Source organism: Esox lucius, chromosome 8 (genome assembly GCF_011004845.1).
Source record: "Esox lucius isolate fEsoLuc1 chromosome 8, fEsoLuc1.pri, whole genome shotgun sequence".
Lineage (NCBI taxonomy): Eukaryota > Metazoa > Chordata > Actinopteri > Esociformes > Esocidae > Esox > Esox lucius.
Genome location: NC_047576.1, coordinates 9,638,807 through 9,662,031, shown reverse-complemented (window position 1 = coordinate 9,662,031; position 23,225 = coordinate 9,638,807). Strand labels below are relative to the sequence as shown.

General features: G+C 40.6%; 2 protein-coding genes across 4 annotated transcripts; both read right to left on the bottom strand.

Annotated features, from left to right (window-relative positions):
- Nucleotides 1-6,267: 6,267 nt before the first annotated feature.
- ccdc124 (coiled-coil domain containing 124) lies at nt 6,268-9,691 on the bottom strand. The gene is made up of 5 exons (XM_010871432.5): nt 9,584-9,691; nt 8,821-9,004; nt 8,453-8,648; nt 8,251-8,356; nt 6,268-7,922 (listed from the first exon to the last, which is right to left on the bottom strand). The coding sequence occupies exons 2-5, from the start codon at nt 8,977-8,979 to the stop codon at nt 7,721-7,723; spliced, it is 663 nt and encodes a 220-aa protein (XP_010869734.2). The 5' UTR covers nt 8,980-9,004; nt 9,584-9,691; the 3' UTR covers nt 6,268-7,720.
- Nucleotides 9,692-13,889: 4,198 nt separating this feature from the next.
- Nucleotides 13,890-22,250, bottom strand: slc5a5 (solute carrier family 5 member 5). 3 transcript variants are annotated; one of them, XM_020049361.2, is made up of 15 exons: nt 22,088-22,250; nt 19,895-20,318; nt 19,553-19,618; nt 17,236-17,287; nt 16,990-17,057; nt 16,733-16,887; nt 16,469-16,609; nt 16,217-16,346; nt 15,887-15,975; nt 15,669-15,781; nt 15,497-15,567; nt 15,244-15,330; nt 14,835-15,037; nt 14,371-14,474; nt 13,890-14,246 (listed from the first exon to the last, which is right to left on the bottom strand). In XM_020049361.2, the coding sequence occupies exons 2-15, from the start codon at nt 20,252-20,254 to the stop codon at nt 14,044-14,046; spliced, it is 1,842 nt and encodes a 613-aa protein (XP_019904920.1). In that variant the 5' UTR covers nt 20,255-20,318; nt 22,088-22,250; the 3' UTR covers nt 13,890-14,043. The 3 variants fall into 3 exon arrangements, with proteins under 3 accessions (XP_019904920.1, XP_019904921.1, XP_010869735.1); XM_020049362.2 differs by lacking the exon at nt 22,088-22,250 and adding an exon at nt 21,892-22,018; XM_010871433.3 differs by lacking the exon at nt 22,088-22,250 and adding an exon at nt 21,231-21,348.
- Between the last annotated feature and the right edge of the window lie 975 nt (nt 22,251-23,225).

The following is a 23,225-nucleotide window of genomic DNA, read 5'->3' as shown; positions in this document are numbered from 1 at the left end:
AACCGTTCTCTAACATAAATTGGTGTTGTGTTGTGTGTCCCTCTATGGGAGTTTGCTGCTGGTTTGCTGCTGGAGTTTGAGACAAAACCAATATCTGCCTGACGTTACATGACTCATGTCCATTCTGAGGTATGTTGAGGGAAGATTCAGATTTTTCAGTAGTCGAGACTGGGGTAAGTGTAGTCGAGAGGTTATGCTCTTTGGGGTTGTAATGATCATGCGTCTGCAGCTGCCATTGACTGTACCCCTTCAGCTCATCACCTCTGCAAAAGGATGTGAAATGATGCTTCTGGTGATCGACAAAACCCTCCTGTTTTGAAGATGACACCATTTTGTTCTGAGGATTGGAATGGGTATACTGCAGACAAGGAGTTCCTTTTGTGGTGAATGTAGAGAGGCAGTCCTTCAAGAAGCCCTGTTTTGCTTGTGGCAGGAAACCTGCCACCTCTGAACAATGTTTTGTACTTGGAGGCAAACAAACAGTGCCACAGGCCTCGTCGGGATATGCGTCCGTTGTGCCATGCCACTCTGACAGCGGGTTTTCACACCGCTGTTCAAGTGAACCTCCCACCTGGCCACAAAAATGAAGGAGATCTTGATTGCTCAGCTGTGACAATGTAGTGCAATGTGTTTTTAATGGTGGAAATGTCCCTGGCGGACCAACTCCATTTGAGGTGGCCAGTGATGGAGAATTGGAAGTGGAAACATTGCAGTGGCCCTGCATGGAGTGACACTGCATGACCTCCGGGGCCTGGTCGTGTTGGGACTGAACTCTTGATTTGCAGTGGTCCGGGTCTCCCTCATTGCAAGGGTCTCCTGTTGAATCGAGTCTACGTGTTGCACTGGTGGGTTTCACCAGAACCAGCCTCATGCTGCACGGTGAGGATGATGATTATTTTGTAACTTTTGTGCAGTGTTGGCCGAAAGCTGAGTTGCTGTAACACAAACAGGGAACCACATTTCAATGAATTAAATGAAATGTAAAGGAATCATCAATTGGGGACCATCTTGGTCACAGCCTGGAAGGTCACTCAGAGACAGGTCTGTAGATTTTAGCAGACTTGGCTCCTTATAGACTATGCAGGTAAATGTAGACTATCTACTCTTTCACACTGCAAATTTATAAAACCCACTTCTGTGATGCCTTGATAATGATTCGTATACACTTATATTTTATTTTAGTTCACAATTGTGTAATAATCCATGGATTTCCCACACTTTACAATGATGAACTGAAAAGTGTGTCGCCGTAACCACGTGCAATAGCCACTGCATGTCATATTACAATCGTAGAAGAGTGATGGGTTTACACAACGACAATCTGTAAGAGTGCAAAGAATCAATACTTTACAAAGACACTGGTGAATTCCCTCAAAGAAGTGCCAAATCAAAAATACATCAATGAAGTAATCTAAAGGCAGTGTGGACTTCATTTTGGAGCACAAATCAACAAGTATCTTAAGCAAACATAGGACTTCTGAAACGTTTTAGTGAGATTGGAAAGCCCCTGTCAAAACCAGATGTAAACCACTAATAATAATCCTCTTCAACCACGGTGAAGACAGTTGCTGCTGGATAGATTTAGGTCTGAATACCCTTTTACACATTTAAAACGCACTGGTTGTACAAACACAGTATTATATTTAAAAACATTAAATACAGTGTGTACTCATTTTAATTAATATTTTTCACAATGTAGCCTCATGTATTTGTCACTTGTACTTACAGAATATGCTGTTGTTAAAATAAGGGATTTTCAATGTTGAAGCGTATTGTCCACTTTTTAAAATCTGTGTTCTCTACTGCATAACCAATATTTGCCCGTAAAATATACATGATTACTTACATTAAACAATTTCAGGCCTAGCCTAACTACAATATATTCAGTAAACTCTACAAGGAATTGATAAATTACAATACAAATCATTGTATATTCAAACTGAACCACTATCCGTCCTCATTGCTTGCAATACAATTGTATGACTCTTTGGGGGGGGAAAAACGGACACGTATTATTTACATTTTATTTTCTCTTTAGATCTAATGCACAAAGGAAAACAGACCAGATCACTAGTCATATCCCCTGAATCCAGCTCTTACCTTATTCCTTCAGATGAGTGTTTTGGACATCCTGGTAGAAAGCCAGACAACTTTTGGATAATCTTGCCCAGAGACCGGGCAGAGCACCCTGCGAAACGCTTGTGAAGTGAAAGCCAGACAGCAAACATCCTAGACGGGCTCTTCTTACACTTGAGATAGGACTGCTTTCCTTTGAAACTGATCATTAGAATTCAAACTGAAGAAAGGGCAGCTGCAGGGCTTAGAAAAGGTCTGCCATGCAAATGGTATGGGGGACAAAGCAACAGATCTGTGAGGGATACTGTACCAAAAAGGACGTGACATTGGATCTAAGAAAGAAGGACCACATCACAGATCATCACACGTACATGCAAGGCAGGTTGTAGGCATAAGCAGTCGCATAGGGTCACTAACCACTAGGGGGCCCCCAGACAAAAAACTCAGTCTGGGTCTCCACTTTAGACCCTTCCTGTTTTTGATAAAATTGCAACCCCAAGGGCAATATACTTAATTTTGTAAAAGAACACAGAGGATTTCCTTTAAACCATCAGCCATGAAAGCCTAAATCTACATGGTAATTTAGAGTATTTCTCACTGTTATAATTGCATTTTATCGCTTATGTTTATGTCCTGCTTTATATTTTCGTGTTATTATTGCAAAATACGCTTAATTTTAGAATAAGCTAAATTTGAAAAGTTTGAGTTCCAGAAGTTCAACATTCAAAAGAAGACAAATGAGCAAGAGTGACAAGAGGAAAATCATAGCCAGAAATCTACATGTTCCATTGTTGGTCGGGTAACGAATACGCAGCACTTTCGAACAGAAGCCTTGATTTTCAGGCTGCCCCAATATATATTTTTCATTGTTTGATTTGACTGTGTATGACTGTGGAGGATATACATATATACAGTATCTCACAAAAGTGAGTACACCCCTCACATTTTTGTAAATATTTGTGTTTATCTTTTCATGTGACAACCCTGAAGAAATGACACTTTGCTACAATGTAAAGTAGTGAGTATACAGCTTGTATAACAGTGTCAATTTGCTGTCCCCTCAAAATAACTCAACATACAGCCATTAATGTCAAAACCGCCGGCAACAAAAATGAGTACACCCCAAGTGAAAATTTGCCATTTTCCCTCCCCGGTGTCATGTGACTTGTTAGTGTTACAAGGTCTCAGGTGTGAATGGGGAGCAGGTGTGTTAAATTTGGTGTTATCACTCTCACACTCCCTCATACTGGTCACTGGAAGTTCTACATGGCACCTCATGACAAAGAACTCTCTGAGGATCTGAAAAAAATAATTGTTGCTCTACATAAAGATGGCTTAGGCTATAAGAAGATTGCCAAGACCCTGAAACTGAGCTGCAGCACAGTGGCCAAGACCATACAGTGGTTTAACAGGACAGGTTCCACTCAGAACAGCCTCGCCATGGTCGACCAAAGAAGTTGAGTGCACGTGCTCAGTGCCATTTCCAGAGGTTGTCTTTAGGAAATAGACGTATGAGTGCTGCCAGCATTGCTGCAGAGGTTGAAGGGGTGGGGAGTCAGCCTGTCAGTGCTCAGAACATATGCCGCACACTGCATCAAATTGGTCTGCATGGCTGTCGTCCCAGAAGGAAGCCGGTTCTAAAGATGATGCACAAGAAAGCCTGCAAACAGTTTGCTGAAGACAAGCAGACTAAGTACATTGAGACCAAGATAAACTTATTTGGTTGAGATGGTGTCAAGCGTGTGTGGCGGCATCCAGGTGAGGAGTACAAAGACAAGTGTGTCTTGCCTACAGTCAAGCATGATGGTGGGAGTGTCATGGTCTGGGACTGCATGAGTGCTACCGGCACTGGGGTGCTACAGTTCATTGAGGGAACCATGAATGCCAACATGTACTGTGACATACTGAAGCAGAGCATGACCCCCTCCCTTCAAGGACTGGGCCGCAGGGCAGTATTCCAACATGATAATGACCCCAAACACACCTCCAAGACGACCACTGCCTTGCTAAAGATACTGAGGGTAAAGGTGATGGACTGGCCAAGCATGTCTCCAGACCTAAACCCTATTGAGCATCTGTGGGGGATCCTCAAAGCACAAGGTTTCTAACATCCACCCGAGATCCGTGATGTTGTCATGGAGGAGTGGAAGAGGACTCCAGTGGCAACCTGTGAGCTCTGGTGAACTGCATGCCCAAGAGGGTTAAGGCTGTGCTGGAAAATAACGGTGGCCAAACAAAATATTGACACTTTGGGTCCAATTTGGAAATGTTCTCTTAGGGATGTACTCACTTTTTCTGCCAGCGGTTTAGACATTAATGGCTGTGTGGCGAGTTATTTTGAGGGGACAGCAAATTTACACTGTTATACAAGCTGTACACTCACTACTTTACATTGTAGCAAAGTGTCATTTCTTCAGTGTTGTCACATGAAAAGATTTACTCAAATATTTACAAAAATGTGATGGGTGTACTCACTTTTGTGAGATACTGTACATTTCATTTTATTTAAAAAATGTATTTCAACTGTCGAGAGGGGATTGCTAAGTTGTTTTCCTAAGAGATGGGGGTCCTTCTCAAACAAATCTCTCATAGGTCACCCAAAAGGCCAGTGCTGGCTCTTCATACATGGACTCAAAGCAGTTCCATAAATAGATACAATAAGTGTTGATTGTATGAGGAGTGGTTGGCTGCTTTCAAAGCAGAATTCTCAATTAGGGGTCAGAGAAACTTGTCATTGATGCTTCGTAGTTCAAAGGCCTACACAGAGCCTCTTATCTCCTCCGCCAGAAGGACAGGCCATACAAAGCCTTTTTTCTCATTCATCTTTCCTTGGTACCTTGCATCCTCTCTCCACAAAACATACTGGATGAAAAGGAATCAGGGGTGGGTCCTTGGATCTTCTCCTGCAATATTCTTGTGAAAGAAGGGATGAGATAAAATGCAAGGGACACACTACAACAATTCAGCAACTCAGACATGTTGTTCTCACTTGGCACAATATATATATATATATATATATATATATATATATATATATACTTCAAACACAAAAGTTTGTCATTCAGGGGAAGTGTTAGTGAAATCAGATTAAGGTGCTACACATGGGACGTTCCCCTCGTATGGAAGATAGGTGAAAATCGATAACATTATGCTCCCAAACTAATCTCGCATTCCCAGCTCCATGGAGGGTGATGTCATATTGATAGCTTCAGATATCTAAGGGATTTGCTTGAATCTAGATTATGCATTTAGATTCTGAGAAAATTAACAACCATGTAAAGATTTTTCACTAGTCGCTTTGACTTGTGAAAAAGCAAAACCTAGGCTGGTCTGTTGAGTCTGCTTCGCAATGTCACACCTCTGTGTTTAAAACATTTGTGGTAATATTGTTAAACACAATCCTCGCCCTTAAAGAATAGCATGTATGGATCTACTTGTGTCTATTACAATAGTCTACAAAGTTTTCATAAATGATAGCTGGTATATAAGCTTGAGGTTACATTGTGTTTTTTAACCAAAGCAACTGATCATTAGACACTAGATCTAATTGTATTCAACAAGCACTGCTTAATACAGTCATTTGCACTTCATCTGAACATAATTAATGGTGTACTTTGGTCACATTTCTTTTCAGCTGAGAGGTCCCACCTTGCAAAAAAATGATTGGTTTATAATACAAAACAAGAGATCAGACTCTCGAGACAGAGTGAGCCGTGCATCCTCTAATTACTTGCTTAACCCTTGAATCTCATATTGATTTGGATTGGTGGTGACACATCTTAGTGTGAGAGATCACGTTTTCCATTGTTTTAAAAAGGTTGTGTTTGGCCACAATGTATACTTGGAGATTGTCTCACTAACCAGGAGTAATTGTGAGGGGTCACATACACATGGATTCATGAAATTTGCACAAACACATTTACTATCATAATGGTGAAACTAGAAACACTGCCTGTTACATTGTGGTCCCGCTTTCAGACTGGTGGCAGGCAACGTTACAAAGACTGCTGTGTGCTTGCTCAGCAAGATGCTGTTTGAATGTTGCTGTGCAGTGGAGAAAACAACAGAAAACCTTTGTCAAGAATGGCAGCCTAGGCCATGTCATACGCCAAATAAATAATCGCAAAACTTCATCTAAGCTTAATGGCTAACGTATTCAACCGTAATAAAATGAAAAACATGAAAGTGCAGTTTAACAGGAAATATGGTAAATTCAATTTATTGGTCATTATTTGTTAAAACTGCCATTGGAACTAAAAAGGAAAGCTACGTCTGCAGATTTATTTAGATAAGAGGGTTTTGAATATTATGTTCTACAGTGACAGTATTTTCAAGTACACATACTGTACTGTACCTGCATTTCGAACAGTACAGAAGCAGTGACAGATATGTCTACACAATACTGTATTTCTGTAAAAACACCAACAGCAAATTTGCCCTATAGATATACAATATCTAAGACATCTTATAGAGAAGCAATTCATAAACAAAATGGTTGTGAATTTAGTCTGATGATTATCATCCAGTGTCAAAGAATCCAGGTTTCACATTGAGTCACTACCAAAGGAAAGAGCCATAGGTGTTTTCACATGGAGTTCCAATGCCCTCATCGACATCCCGTCACGGGTTAAAATGAACAGGATTGGGACTGGTATGAGCTGCAGAGTTTTCATGACACTTACACTGGTCTACTTTAAATCTATGAAAGGGTGTGCAAACAAGTGGTAACTGGAGCACAGCTGAAAGCATTCAGTGTCCCCTTACCATCCTCTAAGAGTTAGATATTCTAGCTGAAATGTCCCCAGATCACTAAAGTTGAAAGACATCAAGCAAAGTCTTAACGTTCCAACCCAATGATAAAGGGGGGGGGGGGGGGGGGGTAAGTTTTTTGACACCTGCACACTTCAATAAGTAACTTATTCTGAACAAGTCGTTTCATTTTAAACTTATGATTATCAACAATCTTTATACAGTTTAACATCTAAATATTAAGTATTTTGTTAAACCATAAGTATATACAGAATTCAGACCTAATGTTTCATAATACCAGGATCTGTATCCACACCATTGGTTTATTCAGTAGGTACATCAGAAAAGGCCCTGTTATGAGGAGAAACATGTGCTCTAGGACACACTATTGGAGAATGGAGTTACTTGCAATGGTGCTCAACATGGCAGTTTATAACAAGTTACTAATCTTACAACAAATCTACAACAGGCACCAGTCATATATTCCTATGTGGGTCAACGTTATATTCAAGGGGTTAAAGTTGATCGGAAGAGGCAAGAGTGAAGACCACACACCTGTAGTCTTAATATGAGGGATAATTCAATACAATAGTATTGTGAACTGAAATAAATTACTTTAATGTCAAACGTCTTGCACCAATATACTTCCCCTTTCAACATGTGCTAAACACTGATAGTGTAAACCACAGAAGGTTGCTTTTTTCCTGTTTGAATCGGAATGAAAAAAGGTCCCAAGTTGATTCTTGGCATCAGAGGTCCATCCTAGGGAGCGAGTGCAGGTTATCCAGTAATACAATCATAATGGGGGAATAATTATTGGTTTGGGGGATTCTTCCATGGAAGTCCAATGTGCCTGTAGGTAGAACGTTGTGTGTTAGCAGCTTTTCATATTGGTTCACTTGGTGTTATAGTTGGCAAAGCGCTGGTTCAGGGGGTTCTCTGGCGACTTCATCCACTCTTTTTTCAGCAGCTGCTTGAGCTGCGACAGGCGCATGTTGGGGTTCTCTTTTTTAAGGAGGGGCAGGTTCAGCTCCTCGTATGCCGCAAACGCTGCTTTCACCCTGCGCTCCGGGTGGCGGTCAAGCTCTTCTGCCGTGCTGGGGGGGGGGGGGAGAGAAAACAAATTGAAGGGCTGACATTCTCTGACTAGTACATTTTCTAGGTCAGTAAAATTTCTCATCGTTCAGATTCTGGCTCAGCTAATTACAACAGAAATGTTTTTAATTACCATGTTTTTTGGGTTTTTTTTCCCTTTTCCCAAAATGTTTCCAGGACAAGACAAAAATATCTAAATACCATGATTTTAGGATATTCATTACCATATGAACTCTGAGTGTGATACACTGATGGAATGCCTCCCGCCACCCCTCTTAAAACAGTTTTTATACCTGGCAACACAGGACACGCATCTTAACTATTCAGTACCTGAGCATGGCAATGGCATCCTCTACAGATCTAGCTTCCACTGCACCTTCCTCAGGAATTACACGATTCACATTCTCCTCCAGGGGCGTTTCCAGGTGGCTCTTCTCTGTGGAAAGGAACAAGGGGGGGGGGGGGGGGGGCATGAAAATCCAGAGAAAGACTGGGCTGTAATTAAATAAACCATTATGGAAGAGGTCATTGCCTTTGGGTTGCTCCTGCTGCTGTAGCTGCTCGACACGCAGTGTCTCTTCAATCTGGGCACGGGTCACTCTGCCCACAGCCGCTGCCGCCGCCGCCTCCTTGGCTTTTCCCTTAATCTTTGCAGCTTCCTCCTCCAAGAGCCGCTGGTTCTCCTTCTTCCTTTCGAGGGCCTCAAGGCGTTTTTTCTCCTTATCGTCCTTCACATGCAGAGTATAAAATTAAGGGTTAAATGATCTGTCTCATTACAACATATTAGGGAATTACTTAGATTCTTCTGCCAAACACCTAGATAACACTGGATTTTGATACAGTCCAGTGAAATAGCACTGCAGACTACGGGAATACTAAATTGAGTTAGAAAAGCCTCACCTTCCTCTGTTCTTTCTTCAGGACATGTTTGTCATTTTCCTGCCATAGTGCATCCTCCAGTTCTTTCTTTTTGCGGGCATCTTCCACTGCTTTGGCCTCTGCCTTGCGGGCCTTGGCAGTAACTGCCTTGGAGTTCTCGCCCTGGAACTTCTTCGGCATCCCTAAGACTACGCCTACTCTTCAACTGAAAAAAAAAATTTTATTAACCAAACTGTGCATATTGACGTTTCTACAACAAACCAGTTGGCAGGCTTAAAAACGAAATCGTGTGGCAAACTTACATACCACAGAATTGAGCCATGGCCAAAAAATAACATTGAATTGGCATATTAAATAGCGCGCTAACAACCTCAGCTTGCTAAAATAGGGAATGTGCAATAGTGGTTAACGTTATTATTAAATCCAGAATATTACACAACACATGAAACGGCTGCTAAGCTAGCTTTCAGTTTACAACGCCTTGATAACTAACTAACATAATCAAAGATATGTTTCACTATGTAACTACGTAACCGAAAATATCAACACACTTAATTATATCGACATCGATCGCATCAAGATGAAAACGAACACAGAGAGGATGAGTTGAGATGCTTAGTTACAGTACCGCTAACTGGGACCTAGACTAGGTACATGCAAACTTTGTTAGCTAGCTATCTAACTGATAATAGTGAGTTAGCTAGCCGAAATTAAACAATTACATACTTGAAAGTCTCTGTTCGACGCATTTGTGTATTTATAATAAAAGGAAAAAAGCTAGTACCTTAGCGACAACAGACTACTGTTTCGAAGAGGCATCTGCCAGCCTTTCATGGCATTGACGCATCGCGATGACGTTGGCACAAATGGCTCGTTTAAGTGACGTTCCAAACTGACCCTGTCCAGTTGATCTAATATATTGGATTGAAAAGCTGTTAATATGTTCTACTAATTTATTTATATATTATAATTGTTTATTGTTACAGTATCCAAGTAATAACTTGCTTTCAATAGTTTCCTAACACCAACATGTTCATATCAGAATGACTCTGAAAATTATAAACACTATTTTCTTTTAAGAAATACTAACCTAAGCTACTCCCTATTTTTATGTACACCACAAATCGCTAACTTGCCATATCGACATTCTAAACAATGAAATTGTGGGAGCAGGCGTATTATGGACTACCTTCGTTACGTCATATAGAGCGGTATGGAGCCAGCTGAAGAAGCTCTCGACAACGACGTAGAGTTGTCTGGAAATGAATCTGCTTATAACGCAGGCACAACACACAGCAAAAGATTAAAAGAGCTGGAAAATGCTGCGTTGCAAGCGAGCTTGAATTCTCTACGAATGGAGTCGGAATCTGCCACAGATACCGGGAGAAGGACAGGCCAAGAGTCTGGGGAGGAGGAATATATCAACGGCTTGTCACCCAACGATTCGGGAGCCTCACCACAAATCCCCAACACGAGGTCTGAGGCACTAGACGAATTAGATACAAATGTTGCCAACGAACCACTTGACGAAGAAAGAACCCTTACAGACCACTTAAATAAGCGTCTCCTCTCATCTTTTCTCGATAAATTGAATCAAAGAGACTTGGCACTTCCTGGTATTCAACGACTGGACTGTGCCGTGGCAGACGAGGATTCAAACCGTGCAGCGGAAGAATGGTGAAGGAGTTGGGAGACGTCTCGCACGAAAGACCACCAGCAACTGCTATGTCGACAGCAGATTTTATTCCACTACTCGGACTTAGTTTAGTTTATATATAATACCAGCTAAGTGGATTTCCCTCAAAAGGAGACCAAAGACGGAAACTGTGGACTGAATCAAAGATTATCAATAAAAAAAAAACGTTTAGGCTCTATGAGAAATACTTGTTTGATCTCCAGTGATTTAAATAAACGAAACATTCTGATCATAATTTAAGATTGCATGTGTTTTTATTAATATGTCTGAGAGCATATTCTATTGAATGACACTTGTAGGCCGGAAAGCAGAAAAAGCCAATGCGTGTTTGCACAAAAATAGGGTTGTTTTCATGTCTCACTTGTCACCACGCACAATTCAACCTAGTGTATGCTGGTAGGAACTGTCTAGTGGTGGCATTGATGGGCGAACAGGTTATATCCTAGGGAATTGTAATAACTTCTCAATTGGTACTTAATGATGACCAAGACTACCAGTTGATGGTATATCCTAATTAATGCCTTAATTCATCAATCTAGTATTAGGTAAGAGCGGGAAACCTGCAAACACTCCTCCTTCGGTGGAACCTGCTTGACAGCCGCGTTGGCCAACAGCAAAATCGATGGTAAGTATATCGCTGATGGAAAGGCAATGCGACGTTTGTCTATAAGTACCGTAAACATATTCTTATCCAGATAGTTACACTCTTAATACATGGTATCTTCTTTATTATGCAATATTATTTCATTCTGTATATATTTATGTAAGATATAGACATAACATTTATATTCTCGACAGAAGACACAAAATATTCAATAACATAACCCATGCAAAGACACTTTGGCATCCAATATGCCTGGATATCAAAGAAGTTCCCTGAGCATAAAGCTGCATCTCAATAGTCTGATGATTCATCTTGTCTCCTTTCCATCTGTACTGAAGCCAAGCAGGGGTGTAGCACAACATTCTGTACATAGGGGGTCTCTGAGGGCCCCTCCCCTCTTTATTCAAGATTCAGACATTTTCGAGGGCCTCTACACATTAGGGCCCTTAATACTTAGTACCCCTTTCCCCCTGGTTTGACGCCACTGAAGCCAGGTGGCGGCAAAATAGTTAATTCCTGTTGGGATGTCCTTTCTTTGGTACAGTTTGTTTTCATGTATGCATATGATAATACTTAATTTCAGGTGGAAAGGAGACTAGGAAGCAAGCACATTTATGACTATTTAAAATGGTCAACACTTTGGCTGCAAAAGATCTCTTTGAGTCTCATATTAATCATCACCCATAGTTGGAATTGCAGGTGTGTGCAGCTGATAAGGCATGTAGAAAGAACCATAATGAACTCCTTTGTGGAAGTCTCTTTGACCAATGACTGAAATCACCTGTGATATTTAATCCTATTGATTGATGCCATTCTACAGGTCTTGCCAACTTACTAAAATAAAATTAAAACATTCCCATCCTACTTAGAGTTAGTTTTGCTATGCAGACTCGGGTCAAATATTTTCAAATACATGATCTGTATAAAACTCTCAAATGTGCAATCTCCCATTCTAAATTACTTTGTATCTAGGTCTTCTACATCCCCTTATAGTGAATGCTAAAAGTGTTTGGACAGTGACATATTTTTCCAGTAAGTAGGATCTGAAGTTATACAGTTGCTATGATAAAATTCTGACTATTAGATTTAATTTGAGTGTATATTTAGAGTACTTAGAGGTTAAATCATGGTGGATAAAGTTATTTTACTCAGAAATAGAACATGGGCTTTCATCAAATTGAATGGAGTTTTGTGTTTCTGTGGGTAGATTTCCCTTTTAACCACATAGTCAGTGTCTTTTTAAATCTAAAGTGTTAGAAAATAGACACCAAAAACATCAAATGGATAATAACAATGACACTTCCTTTTAAATGTCCCACCCAAAATATACTTATTAAAACATAATTGGTTACATTATACAGTGGGGAGAACAAGTATTTGATACACTGGCAATTTTGCAGGTTTTCCTACATACAAAAATCCAGAAAATCACATTGTATGATTTTAAAATAATTAGTTTGCATTTTTTCTTTAAGAAGCCCTCCAGTTCTCCACTCATTACCTGTATTAACTGCACCTGTTTGAACTCGTTACCTGTATAAAAGACACCTGTCCACACACTCAATCAAACAGACTCCAACCTGTCCACAATGGCCAAGACCAGAGAGCTGTGTAAGGACATCAGGGATAAAATTGTAGACCTGCACAAGGCTGGGATGGGCTACAGGACAATAGGCAAGCAGCTTGGTGAGAAGGCAACAACTGTTGGCGCAATTATTAGAAAATGGAAGAAGTTCAAGATGACGGTCAATCTCCCTCGGTCTGGGGCTCCATGCAAGATCTCACCTTGTGTGGCATCAATGATCATGAGGAAGGCGAGGGATCAGCCCAGAACTACACGGCAGGACCTGGTCAATGACCTGAAGAGAGCTGGGACCACAGTCTCAAAGAAAACCATTAGTAACACACTACGCTGTCATGGATTAAAATCCTGCAGCGTATGCAAGGTCCCGCTGCTCAAGCCAGCGTATGTCCAGGCCCGTCTGAAGTTTGCCAATGACCATCTGGATGATCCAGAGGAGGAATGGAAGAAGGTGATGTGGTCTGAGACAAAAATAGAGCTTTTTGGTCTAAACTCCACTCGCTGTGTTTGGAGGAAGAAGAAGGATGAGTACAACCCCAAGAACACCATCCCAACCGTGAAGCATGGAGGTGGAAACATCATTCTTTGGGGATGCTTTTCTACAAAGGGGACAGGACGACTGCACCGTATTGAGGGGAGGATGGATGGGGCCATGTATCGCAAGACCTTTGCCAACATCCTCCTTCCCTCAGTAAGAGCATTGAAGATGGGTCGTGGCTGGGTCTTCCAGCATGACAACGACCCGAAACACACAGCCAGGGCAACTAAGGAGTGGCTCCGTAAGAAGCATCTCAAGGTCCTGGAGTGGCCTAGCCAGTCTCCAGACCTGAACCCAATAGAAAATCTTTGGAGGGAGCTGAAAGACCATATTGCCCAGCGACAGCCCTGAAACCTGAAGGATCTGGAGAAGGTCTGAATGGAAGAGTGGGCCAAAATCCCTGCTGCAGTGTGTGCAAACCTGGTCAAGAACTACAGGAAACTTATGATCTCTGTAATTGCAAAAAAAGGTTTCTGTACCAAATATTAAGTTCTGTTTTTCTGATGTATCAAATACTTATGTCATGCATATAATGCTAATTACTTAATAATCATACAATGTGATTTTCTGGATAATTTTTTTTTGATTCCGTCACTCACAGTTGAAGAGTACCTATGATAACAACGTCTACATGATTTGTAAGTGGGAAAACCTGCAAAATTGGCAGTGTATCAAATACTTGTTCTCCCCATTGTATAAACACTTGTTGGCTATTTCAGATCATTGCATGTAATGTGCAAGGTGATAAAGAACCTAAATTAAACTGCTGTGTGTCAGGAAGACCATTTCTGTCCTTTTCAATATGCTGTATGTCTACTCCTCTTTCAAAGCTCTCTATACTTTGTTGGGGAACAGTGAGGTAAGTTTGATTTTAGTGTAGAGCTCAGGGTCTCTTTTTGATCAACATCTTCATTGTGCATGTAGTTAAGAGGCATTATCTGTGGATTCTCCATCTGAGAGTTCAAGGTTTTCTGTTGTAGGTCCCACCAGAGCAAGCCAGGGCTAATGGTATTTCTCTCGGTAGGTCCTATTAATAAACAAAAATGATAATTATGCATGTGTCTGCCTGAGCTAATGGCTATGAAATATTTCACTACTAGCATATTTTGGAAGAATATGTTAAAGAATGTTAAATAGTATGTTTTTTTTACCTGTTGCATAACTCACAGCTAGTCCAACCAACACCGCAGACAATGTCCCGACAGCACCGAAGTAGAGGTAGGAAATTGAATAAAAGTTTTCCAGACCTGTCAGTCTGTAGAGAAATGTTACGTTAATCTGCAAGGTTCAGTTTTCTAACTTGGGAAAACACTCAAAGGTTATACCATGTTATACAATGTTATACCAAGTCAAAAGTAAGAAATGATTTACTGAGATAGGAACATTTTATGAGGTACATAATTGGTGACAACACAATGCTTTGACTGGAACTGGTGTTACTATACTCCCAGAACCAAATGTGACCAAAAAGGGTTCTTAAGCAGCATTTTAATTTCGAAACGGTCGTACCGGGGAACCAAAAGGTTTTCCCGGAACCCAAAGGGTTGTCCCTGGAAGATATTTATTTTTTCTTACAGGGACAACTGAAAAGCCATTTTGAAACCTATGTCCATACCCATGCAGTTCTAGGGAAGACACTGTGGAGGTGGAAATGGGGTCCATGTTGAGGGTGATGTTGACTGTGATGTTCCTTGTTGGACATTGATCTGTATAGGTGGGCAGCACTCCCATGGTCTTCAGACTGGGAGGATGGAGGATTGATCCAATGACCAGCCACAAGGAAATGGAAAAACCCACTGCCACACCACTAAACACACCCTGAAGACAAAGGCAAAATAGTTCTAAAATCCTCTGCAATCAGCTTAATTAAACAAAACTGGCATTAGTTGTAAAAACCAGGACAGTCTTATGAACATAAAAATCAAACCATAGCTAGACGCCACCATTACTCTAACTATAGGATCAGCTGATCTCTAACATCAAATACTATAAAACATATACGATCTCTAATGTGTCCAACTCACCGGCCTGTTGGTAGCTGGAACAAATATCCCAAGGATGAAAGCCCCAAGGAGCGGGCCACTAACCACTCCCATGACCGTGAAGGACCCCTGAGCCGGGGGACACTGGATTAACACTTGATCTTTATTTAGTCTCTGTCATTTTTGTATAGTGGTATTGCTGTACCCAAAATAATGTTTGCTGTACTTGATCTCGCTTCTTGGGCAATGGAGATTTTAAACATGACCAGGAATAAGATATGGTGAGGTGACCTACTTGAAGAACTCCCCAGTCCAAGAAAGACAAAAGAGCAGCCACGGTAATACATCCACCCCCATACATGAAAGCTGGAACCAAAAACAGTGATGTGTGTAAATAGTCAAACTACTCTGATTATAGAGAGAGGTGCACGCTTGATACAAAAAATACAGCATTAAATTGTGCTTACAAAGTCCTCTGGAGATTAAAATCAACCTCTTCTGCGACATGTTGGCCAGATGTGGCTTAAATAAATCCTCCATGGTAACGGCTGCCATGGCGTTTATGCTGGTGGAAGCGGTACTGCAAAAGAAAGGTGTTGGATTACCAGCAACAATGTAACCAGTGGTGTCAGTCATATGCTGACTATATACAATGTGATGCGTGTCACAGGCATTGACGGTCTACCTCAGGGTACCACTGTATGCAGACGCCAGGAAAATACCGGGAAAGCCAGGGTGGTCTTGAAAGATGTCCAGCACAAAGTATGGCATATACTACAAGGGGAAACAAGGGATTCATGTTACCAAAATGTAGCTCGGAAACAACAAAGGATTCTGTGAGAATTGGGCCCATTGTCTTTAACTTGGGGTTAAATAATGAATGCTGAAAAATTTGCAAACTTGTCCCTATCATTTTAATATGGTCCTTCAGAATCCCTGTCTGATTAAGTAACTGTAATTAACTGTTTACAGTAACTGATTAAATAGGCTGTCAGAGATGGTGATGTAGAATCACCTGGTCTGGGGCTGAAATCTTTCCAGACTTCAAAGGGTCACATTGGGAGTACAAGGCAAACATGACAATGCCACAGGTGACTGCACTGCCCACGATCAGACACAAGCCCACCTGGTTGACAAATAATGCCCTGCAGAAACGGAGGAGACGGCAAAACACACATTTGCGCGTGAGCTTCTGACCTTAATCCAGAACGGTATGTCGCGTGAAAATCTGAATGTGCGATTGTTGAAGGCGGACGTCTGCACTCACAACTGGGCCATGCGCTCTGTTCTGCAGGAGATGTAGCGCTGCACCTGGGCTTGGTTCACCCCATACATGGATAGCCACACCAGTGTGCCACCAACACTGAAGCTCCAAAACGTGTATCGCCTCCTTGGGTCCAAGTCAAAGCTGAGCAGAAGAGTGGTTATTGTTGGTGTTGTAATGGAAAGTGTCTTCGTTTGGAAAAAAACAAACGTATAATGATTAGCTGAAAGAGATATTGTTAGTAGAAATAAAACACAGTTTTGTTACTCGTTAAAGTTCAGCCGTGATCCATTGCTGGCAATCTCCAAAACCATTGCTGGCCCGCCAACTAGAAAAGTGCCTCGGATGAAAATCAAGACAAAGCCTGTGAGCATGACCAGGATCTGGAACACGTCTGTCCAGATTACTGCTTTCATGCCCCCCTGTGGTGCAGAGGACAAACAGGTGGGACAGGAGTCAGATTCAAAGCCTGCTGTAATTCAGTCCATTTCAGAAGTCCTGACGAGGTTTTCTCTTAGTCTTACCAATGTAGTGTAAATGGTACAAATGAAGCCTGTTGAGAAGAGGGATGCCCACATGTTGACCCCAGTGGCTGGAACACAATTAAAACAGATTTTGTTACGATGATAGTAAACAGCATATTAGTAGCAACCAGGCGGTATAGTGCCGTTTCTAAGTCCTTAGAACTGCTCATGTTTCTACATGCATTTATAATGCAATCCATATGGAAAGTCGTATTACACAGTATTTTGCTCCTCCTGAGTTCATACCTTGATTCAGGATTAAGGCTGGAGCATATATCACTATTCCTGTGTAAAGAAGCTGAAAAAAGTATAAAGCATAAATACAATTATAAATGTGATGTTATGCACGATAGTGTCTTGCAAAAGTATTCAAATCGCTGACCTATTCTTTAATTTTACTGAACTAAAACTCATGCTCAGAATAAATTATTATAATGTGAAATTGGTTTTGTTTGAAAATATTTGAAAGAAAAAAAAATGAAATACATTTCTTACATAAGTATTCAATTCCTATATTGTAATATTTGGGATCATTACCCTGCTGAAATGTGAATTTCCTCCCAGTGTTTGTTTTTTAGCAGACTGAAGCACATTGTCGTGCAGTATTTTCTGGTATTTTGCACCATCTATTCTTCCTTGAAGTTTAACAAGATGCCCAGCCGCTGTAGATGAAAAGCATCCCAAAGCATGATGCTGCCATCACCATGCTTCACTTGAGGCATGGTGTTCATTTAGGAATTGGCAAAAAGCTATATTTAATTATCCCAGAGCTGACTCATTTTTCTTCCCGGTTCATAGCCTGACCAACAGGGTTTTTATTTATGAAATTTGACAGCAACTTTAATGGTTCACAGATTTAGGTGAATAACAACTTAAAAGTGCCATTGTTAGGGCATTTTCTTCCATATTTAGGAACTGGGAGCTTCCATAGTACAGGGGTTAAAACTTCCCAACACCAAAGTAATGTCACCTTAACTATACATTATTTTGAGTGTCAATGTATTTCTATGTATATACTGTACATATTCCATTGTCCTCAATATATAGAGTTGTTCTCAAAAGTTTGCATACCCTTGGAGAATTGGTAATATACTGTATGTACCATTTGTAAAGAAACACAAGTGAGCAGGCAATACACATCTTTTATTTCTTATGGGATTCACATTCAACTGTAGGTCATAACAGAATGGCACAATCACAAAACACAAAAGAAAATGGCAACAAAGAAAGAAATGAACTGACCCCTGTTCAAAAGTCTGCATACCCTTAGTTCTAAATACTGTGTATTGCTCCCTTTAGCATCAATGACAGTGTGCAGTCTTTTATAATAGTTGTCTATGAGGCCCTGAATTCTTGCAGGTGGTATAGCTGCCCATTCGTCTTGCCAAAATACCTCCAGGTTATGCAAAGTCTTTGGTCGTCTTGAATGAACTGCATATTTGAGATCTCCCCAGAGAGGCTTGATGGTATTAAGGTCAGGAGACTGATAGCCACTCCAGAACCTTCACCTTTTTCTGCTGTTCACCACTGGAGGGTCAACTTGGCCTTGTGCTTAGGGTCATTGTCATGCTGGGAAGTCCAAGAGTGTCCCATGCGCAGCTTTCATGCAGAAGAATGCAAATTGTCTGCCAGTATTTTCTGATAACATCCTGCATTCATCTTGCCATCAATTTTCACAAGATACCCTGTGCCTTTAGAGGTCACACACCCTCAAAACATCAGTGAGCTACCACCATGCTTTACAGTGGGGATGGTACTGTTCACTATAGGCCTTGTTGACCCCTCTCCAAACATATTGCTTATGGTTGTGACCATAAAGCTCTATTTTGGTCTTGTCACTCCAAATTACAGTGTGCCAGAGGCGGTGAGGCGTGTTAAGGTGTTGTCAGGCATATTGTAACCAGGCTTTTTTGTAGCATTGGCGCAGAAAAGGCTTCTTTCTGGCAACTCAACCATGCAACTAATTTTTGTTTAAGTATTGTCGGATTGTGCCCCTTGAAACAACCACACCGTCTTTTTCCAGAGCAGCTTGTATTTCTGTACTGACTGGCTTTTGCAAAGCTTCAGATATTTTTATAAAGTTCCATTACCTTGTTACGCTGGTCTTTTGAAAGTTATTTTCTTCTCCCCATTGCTCAGTATCTAGCCTGCTCAGTGCATCCACGTGAGAGCTAACAAACTCATTGACTATTTATACACAGACACGAATTGCAATTTAAAAAGCCACAGGTGTGGGAAATTCACCTTTAATTGTCCATTTCACCTGTGTGTGTCACCTTGTGTGTCTGTAACAAGGCCAAACATTCAAGGGAATGTAAACTTTTGAATAGGGCCATTTGGTGATTTCGGTTATCATTATGATTTAAAAAGGTGCCAAACAACTATGTGATAATAAATGGCATCATATGATCCCTATCCTTAAATAAAAGACAGTTTTTATTGCACGATCAGTCATATTTTCAAAATCAATGCACAATTTATGCCAAGGTATGCAAACTTATGAGCACAAATGTATGTTAGTCACATTCTCATACTCTCACCTTACATTGTTTGGCTCACTTACTGTTGAGACTAGAAACTGGACACTTCCAAGCAGCTGCATTCCTCTGCCAAATCTCATCTTGAGGTACTGTTACAGCAATGCAAAGACTCATTATACCATAAAAGCAGTCAGTAACAGTAAATATTTTTTAATGCAGCGATAGAAAATGCTGCCGCAAAATTATTTCAAGCAAATTCACAAATGTTGTCATGGGGCAAGGCAAAAACACTGGCATTAAGAGGACATGGTTGATGCTTACTGGATAGAGCTGGCACTGCATGCACATATAGGCAATGAAAGTTCATGTTTTGTATGTGCATGGTATCTCTATGGTGATATTTTAATGTTGAACGGTAACAAAACCTGATTGGTGCTGGTGATACCCAGGCGGTAGAACACCGGCAAAAACAGGTATGCAGTCAGGCAGGAGTTGACGGACTGTCCGAGACACATGTAGAGGAATTTAAACCCATAGAGGGAGGCCTCGGCTGGAACTCCCAAGACCTGGACAGCTGACATGAAGCTAGCACACAGTGACAATCCAACGGGGACAGCCGGTATGCTTCTGCCACCGATGAAGAAGTCATCCACCTTGGCATCACCTGTTCTTTTCTTCAGGGCTTGGAACAGCCCTATTCCCATGGAAACGAGCAGCATGGCAGCAAAGACAACGTAGTCTGCCAGGACAAAGCCTGGTCGTGTTTGTTCTGTGGTATGTTTCATTGCTCTGTCTTTCAACAGGATTTCTGTGTCGGATGGCAGAGTCAGATCCAGGTATTTCTTGGTACTGAAGTGGAACAGTAAGAAGATAATATGAGTATACATACTGGCTTTCTTTTTCACAGGATCCAACTTGGCACCTTTCAACTGCAGAATGTCTTGCTAACATAATAATATAGACGTTGCATATTTTCTTGCATAAAATAATGGTCATTATATTATTTTCCACAGTTTTTTTGCTCCTCTATAAACAGTTATCACTAATATTGTAGATGATTGTATGTTTATATAGATATGAAAGTCTTGAGAAATACAATGTTAGGCTACTTGATTCATGTTGGGTCTGACTACTACTGTACTTGGGAAATGTATACTTTCTGTTGTGTAACAAGATAAAACAGAAATAAACAGTAGTTTCTCACTCATTTGATTTAAATCTGAAGTCAAATGACCAGTAGATAACTGTGAAAAATCTGTCCCCAAGACATTCCCTAGGCCTTATGACTGATGGGCCCGCAGGTTTAAAAAGATGTGTCCAACCAAAATCAGTCCCTAACTGTAGGAACAAAGGCTCAGGTGAGGGGGTTTTGCCCACTTCTTACAGAAATAAGCCAATAAATTTGAAAGGTGTCATGCAAAACTCAATATTCTACCTTATCAGCAACACATGTTGAAAGATCTCGTTTTGGTTGAAAAAACGTCCTCCAAATTATTTTGCTCAGCTGCTAACCTTTCAGATTTTCAATTGGCAATAACTTAATCAGTTGTTGCCAGATTAGTAGAATGCCAGGTGAAGAGACATTAGCCGCATCTTTTATCTTGTGCATGGTGCTCTAGTCTATGAGTGTAAAAACATCACTTAAAATGAAATGTAATAATGGTGTATTGAGCCCTGTTATTGTTAGTTCCATGCATTACGTGTTGTGGATCCACCCCTGACAGATTATGTCTAGAGGCAACTCAACAGGTTGATACTTACGCCTGTTTCGGATAATCATTCATTCACGTTGTTCTATATTATGCTATGTTAGGTTCGTAATTTGTTAATTTAGAGATCCGGGATTAGAAAGTGAATGCAGATCCTGTAAATCTTTGGAATGAACAACGTGCCGGATCAAACGAACTATAACAGGAGCGCTGTGCTGAATTAACCGAAGGAAAAGCCTCACGCACGTGCTGATAAGTAGACATTTTAAATATAATGAACACAATGCCTTAAAACATCAAATAATTGTCATCACTGCCAAAACTGTTCTGTGCCAATATTATTAATGTATGGGACTTGCACCAACAACCAAACTCATCTCTTGATTATAATTCAAGCATTGCACCCAATCCATAAATAGCCATAATATCAACATTGTCGGATCATAATCATTAACACTGCCACACAGTTACTGGAAAAATTCGTATACCTTTCTGTATAATGGTACAAAATATTCCACTGAACTCTCCTCTTTGGACTGCTTTAGATTTTCTTTTAGATTTCTTCTTATTAACGCTCAGTATCAATATTCCAGCACACCTGGAAAACACGTGCCCTTTTCACCGCCCTGTTGCCGCGTAACACCATTACACGACTAGGCAATAGGCAGTGCGGTTTTTTCATTATTTTTGACAACTTTATAGGTCAAACTCACGTTTTATACTTATTCAGACAGAAAACCTTATCTGCCAAATTATGTGCATGTCCCAAAAGGTGCCTGATAAGAGTCGCCAGGTCCCGAATCTGGATCCGGAGGTCCGGCACAATTTCAGGACAGGTTGTGTTCCCAACAGGCTCCACAAACACATTTGACGGAACTAATTATGGAATTATGTCCAAAAAAACCTTACCTGTTTCTTCTCTAAAACCCAAATCACCAGTCACCAAAAATATTTAAGCATCTAACCTCTTACAGAGATTAAATTGGCAATAGCTTAATAAGACACTGCCACGTTATAAAAATGCCAAGTGAAGAGTGGCAGCATCTTGCATTAATAAGGGCTCTGCGAAGTCTGTCTGTTATACTGAGTGGAGGGTGCTTCAAGTGTTGAAGGTATTTGGGGAGGAGCAAGAGTAGAAAATAGGCCATGCAGATTAGATGGATTTAGATTTAATAAAGGGGATTTTAATAAGTTGAATCATTCCTTATTTCTGTTTAATGTGAAAACATGTTGTGTTAAAATATGACAGTGCATCACAACAAACACTGAGAGACCTTGATTGTACATATCTTGTGTTGGCATTTGCTCACATTTTATGGATTTTATGTTTTTAAAATATTGTCCTTAAATTGTATTTAATAAAACATTTGTCATGGGTAGACAGTTCAGATTGAAAAATGATCACTAGAATCACCAATTGCTACACAGGAAAAATGACATCCTGTTGATAAATGCTACCAACTCTCTTTCAAATCCAAACCAAACAAGGAGTTTTCTAAATTGAATTGCAATCTTAAAAGATTGACGTTCCACTTTTTGGGCAAAAGAAAAGTTATTTTTGCAGGCCCATGTGCTCCCAGGTTGAACAGAGAATGGACATTTTTGATTATTAGTCCATAAGTCAACTTTCTACCCACCCAGGGTCATACAGAACAAACTCACCCACTTGCCCTTATGAGTTTCGGGCCTTCAATCCAGTATCTGTGTCAACAAGCTGCTGAAGAAAGTAAATAGAATGGACCATGTCACTACAAACATTTACCTTTATATTGAACAAGAATATAAACGTAACATGGAACCATTTCAAATATTTTACTGAGTTAACATTTGAAATTACAGGAATGTGCACGTATTTGAGATAAATATATTTTCTGTGAGAATTGCACATTTCTGGGATCTTTTATTTCTGCTCATGGGATAAGACTGACACTTCACATGTTGCATATTTGGCTTTGATTTATATGGGCCATGGTAGAGTTAAAACTTGGGCGACGTGAGCAAATGTTATTATGCCACACAGGTAGAAACAACACAAAGACTTTTCCAT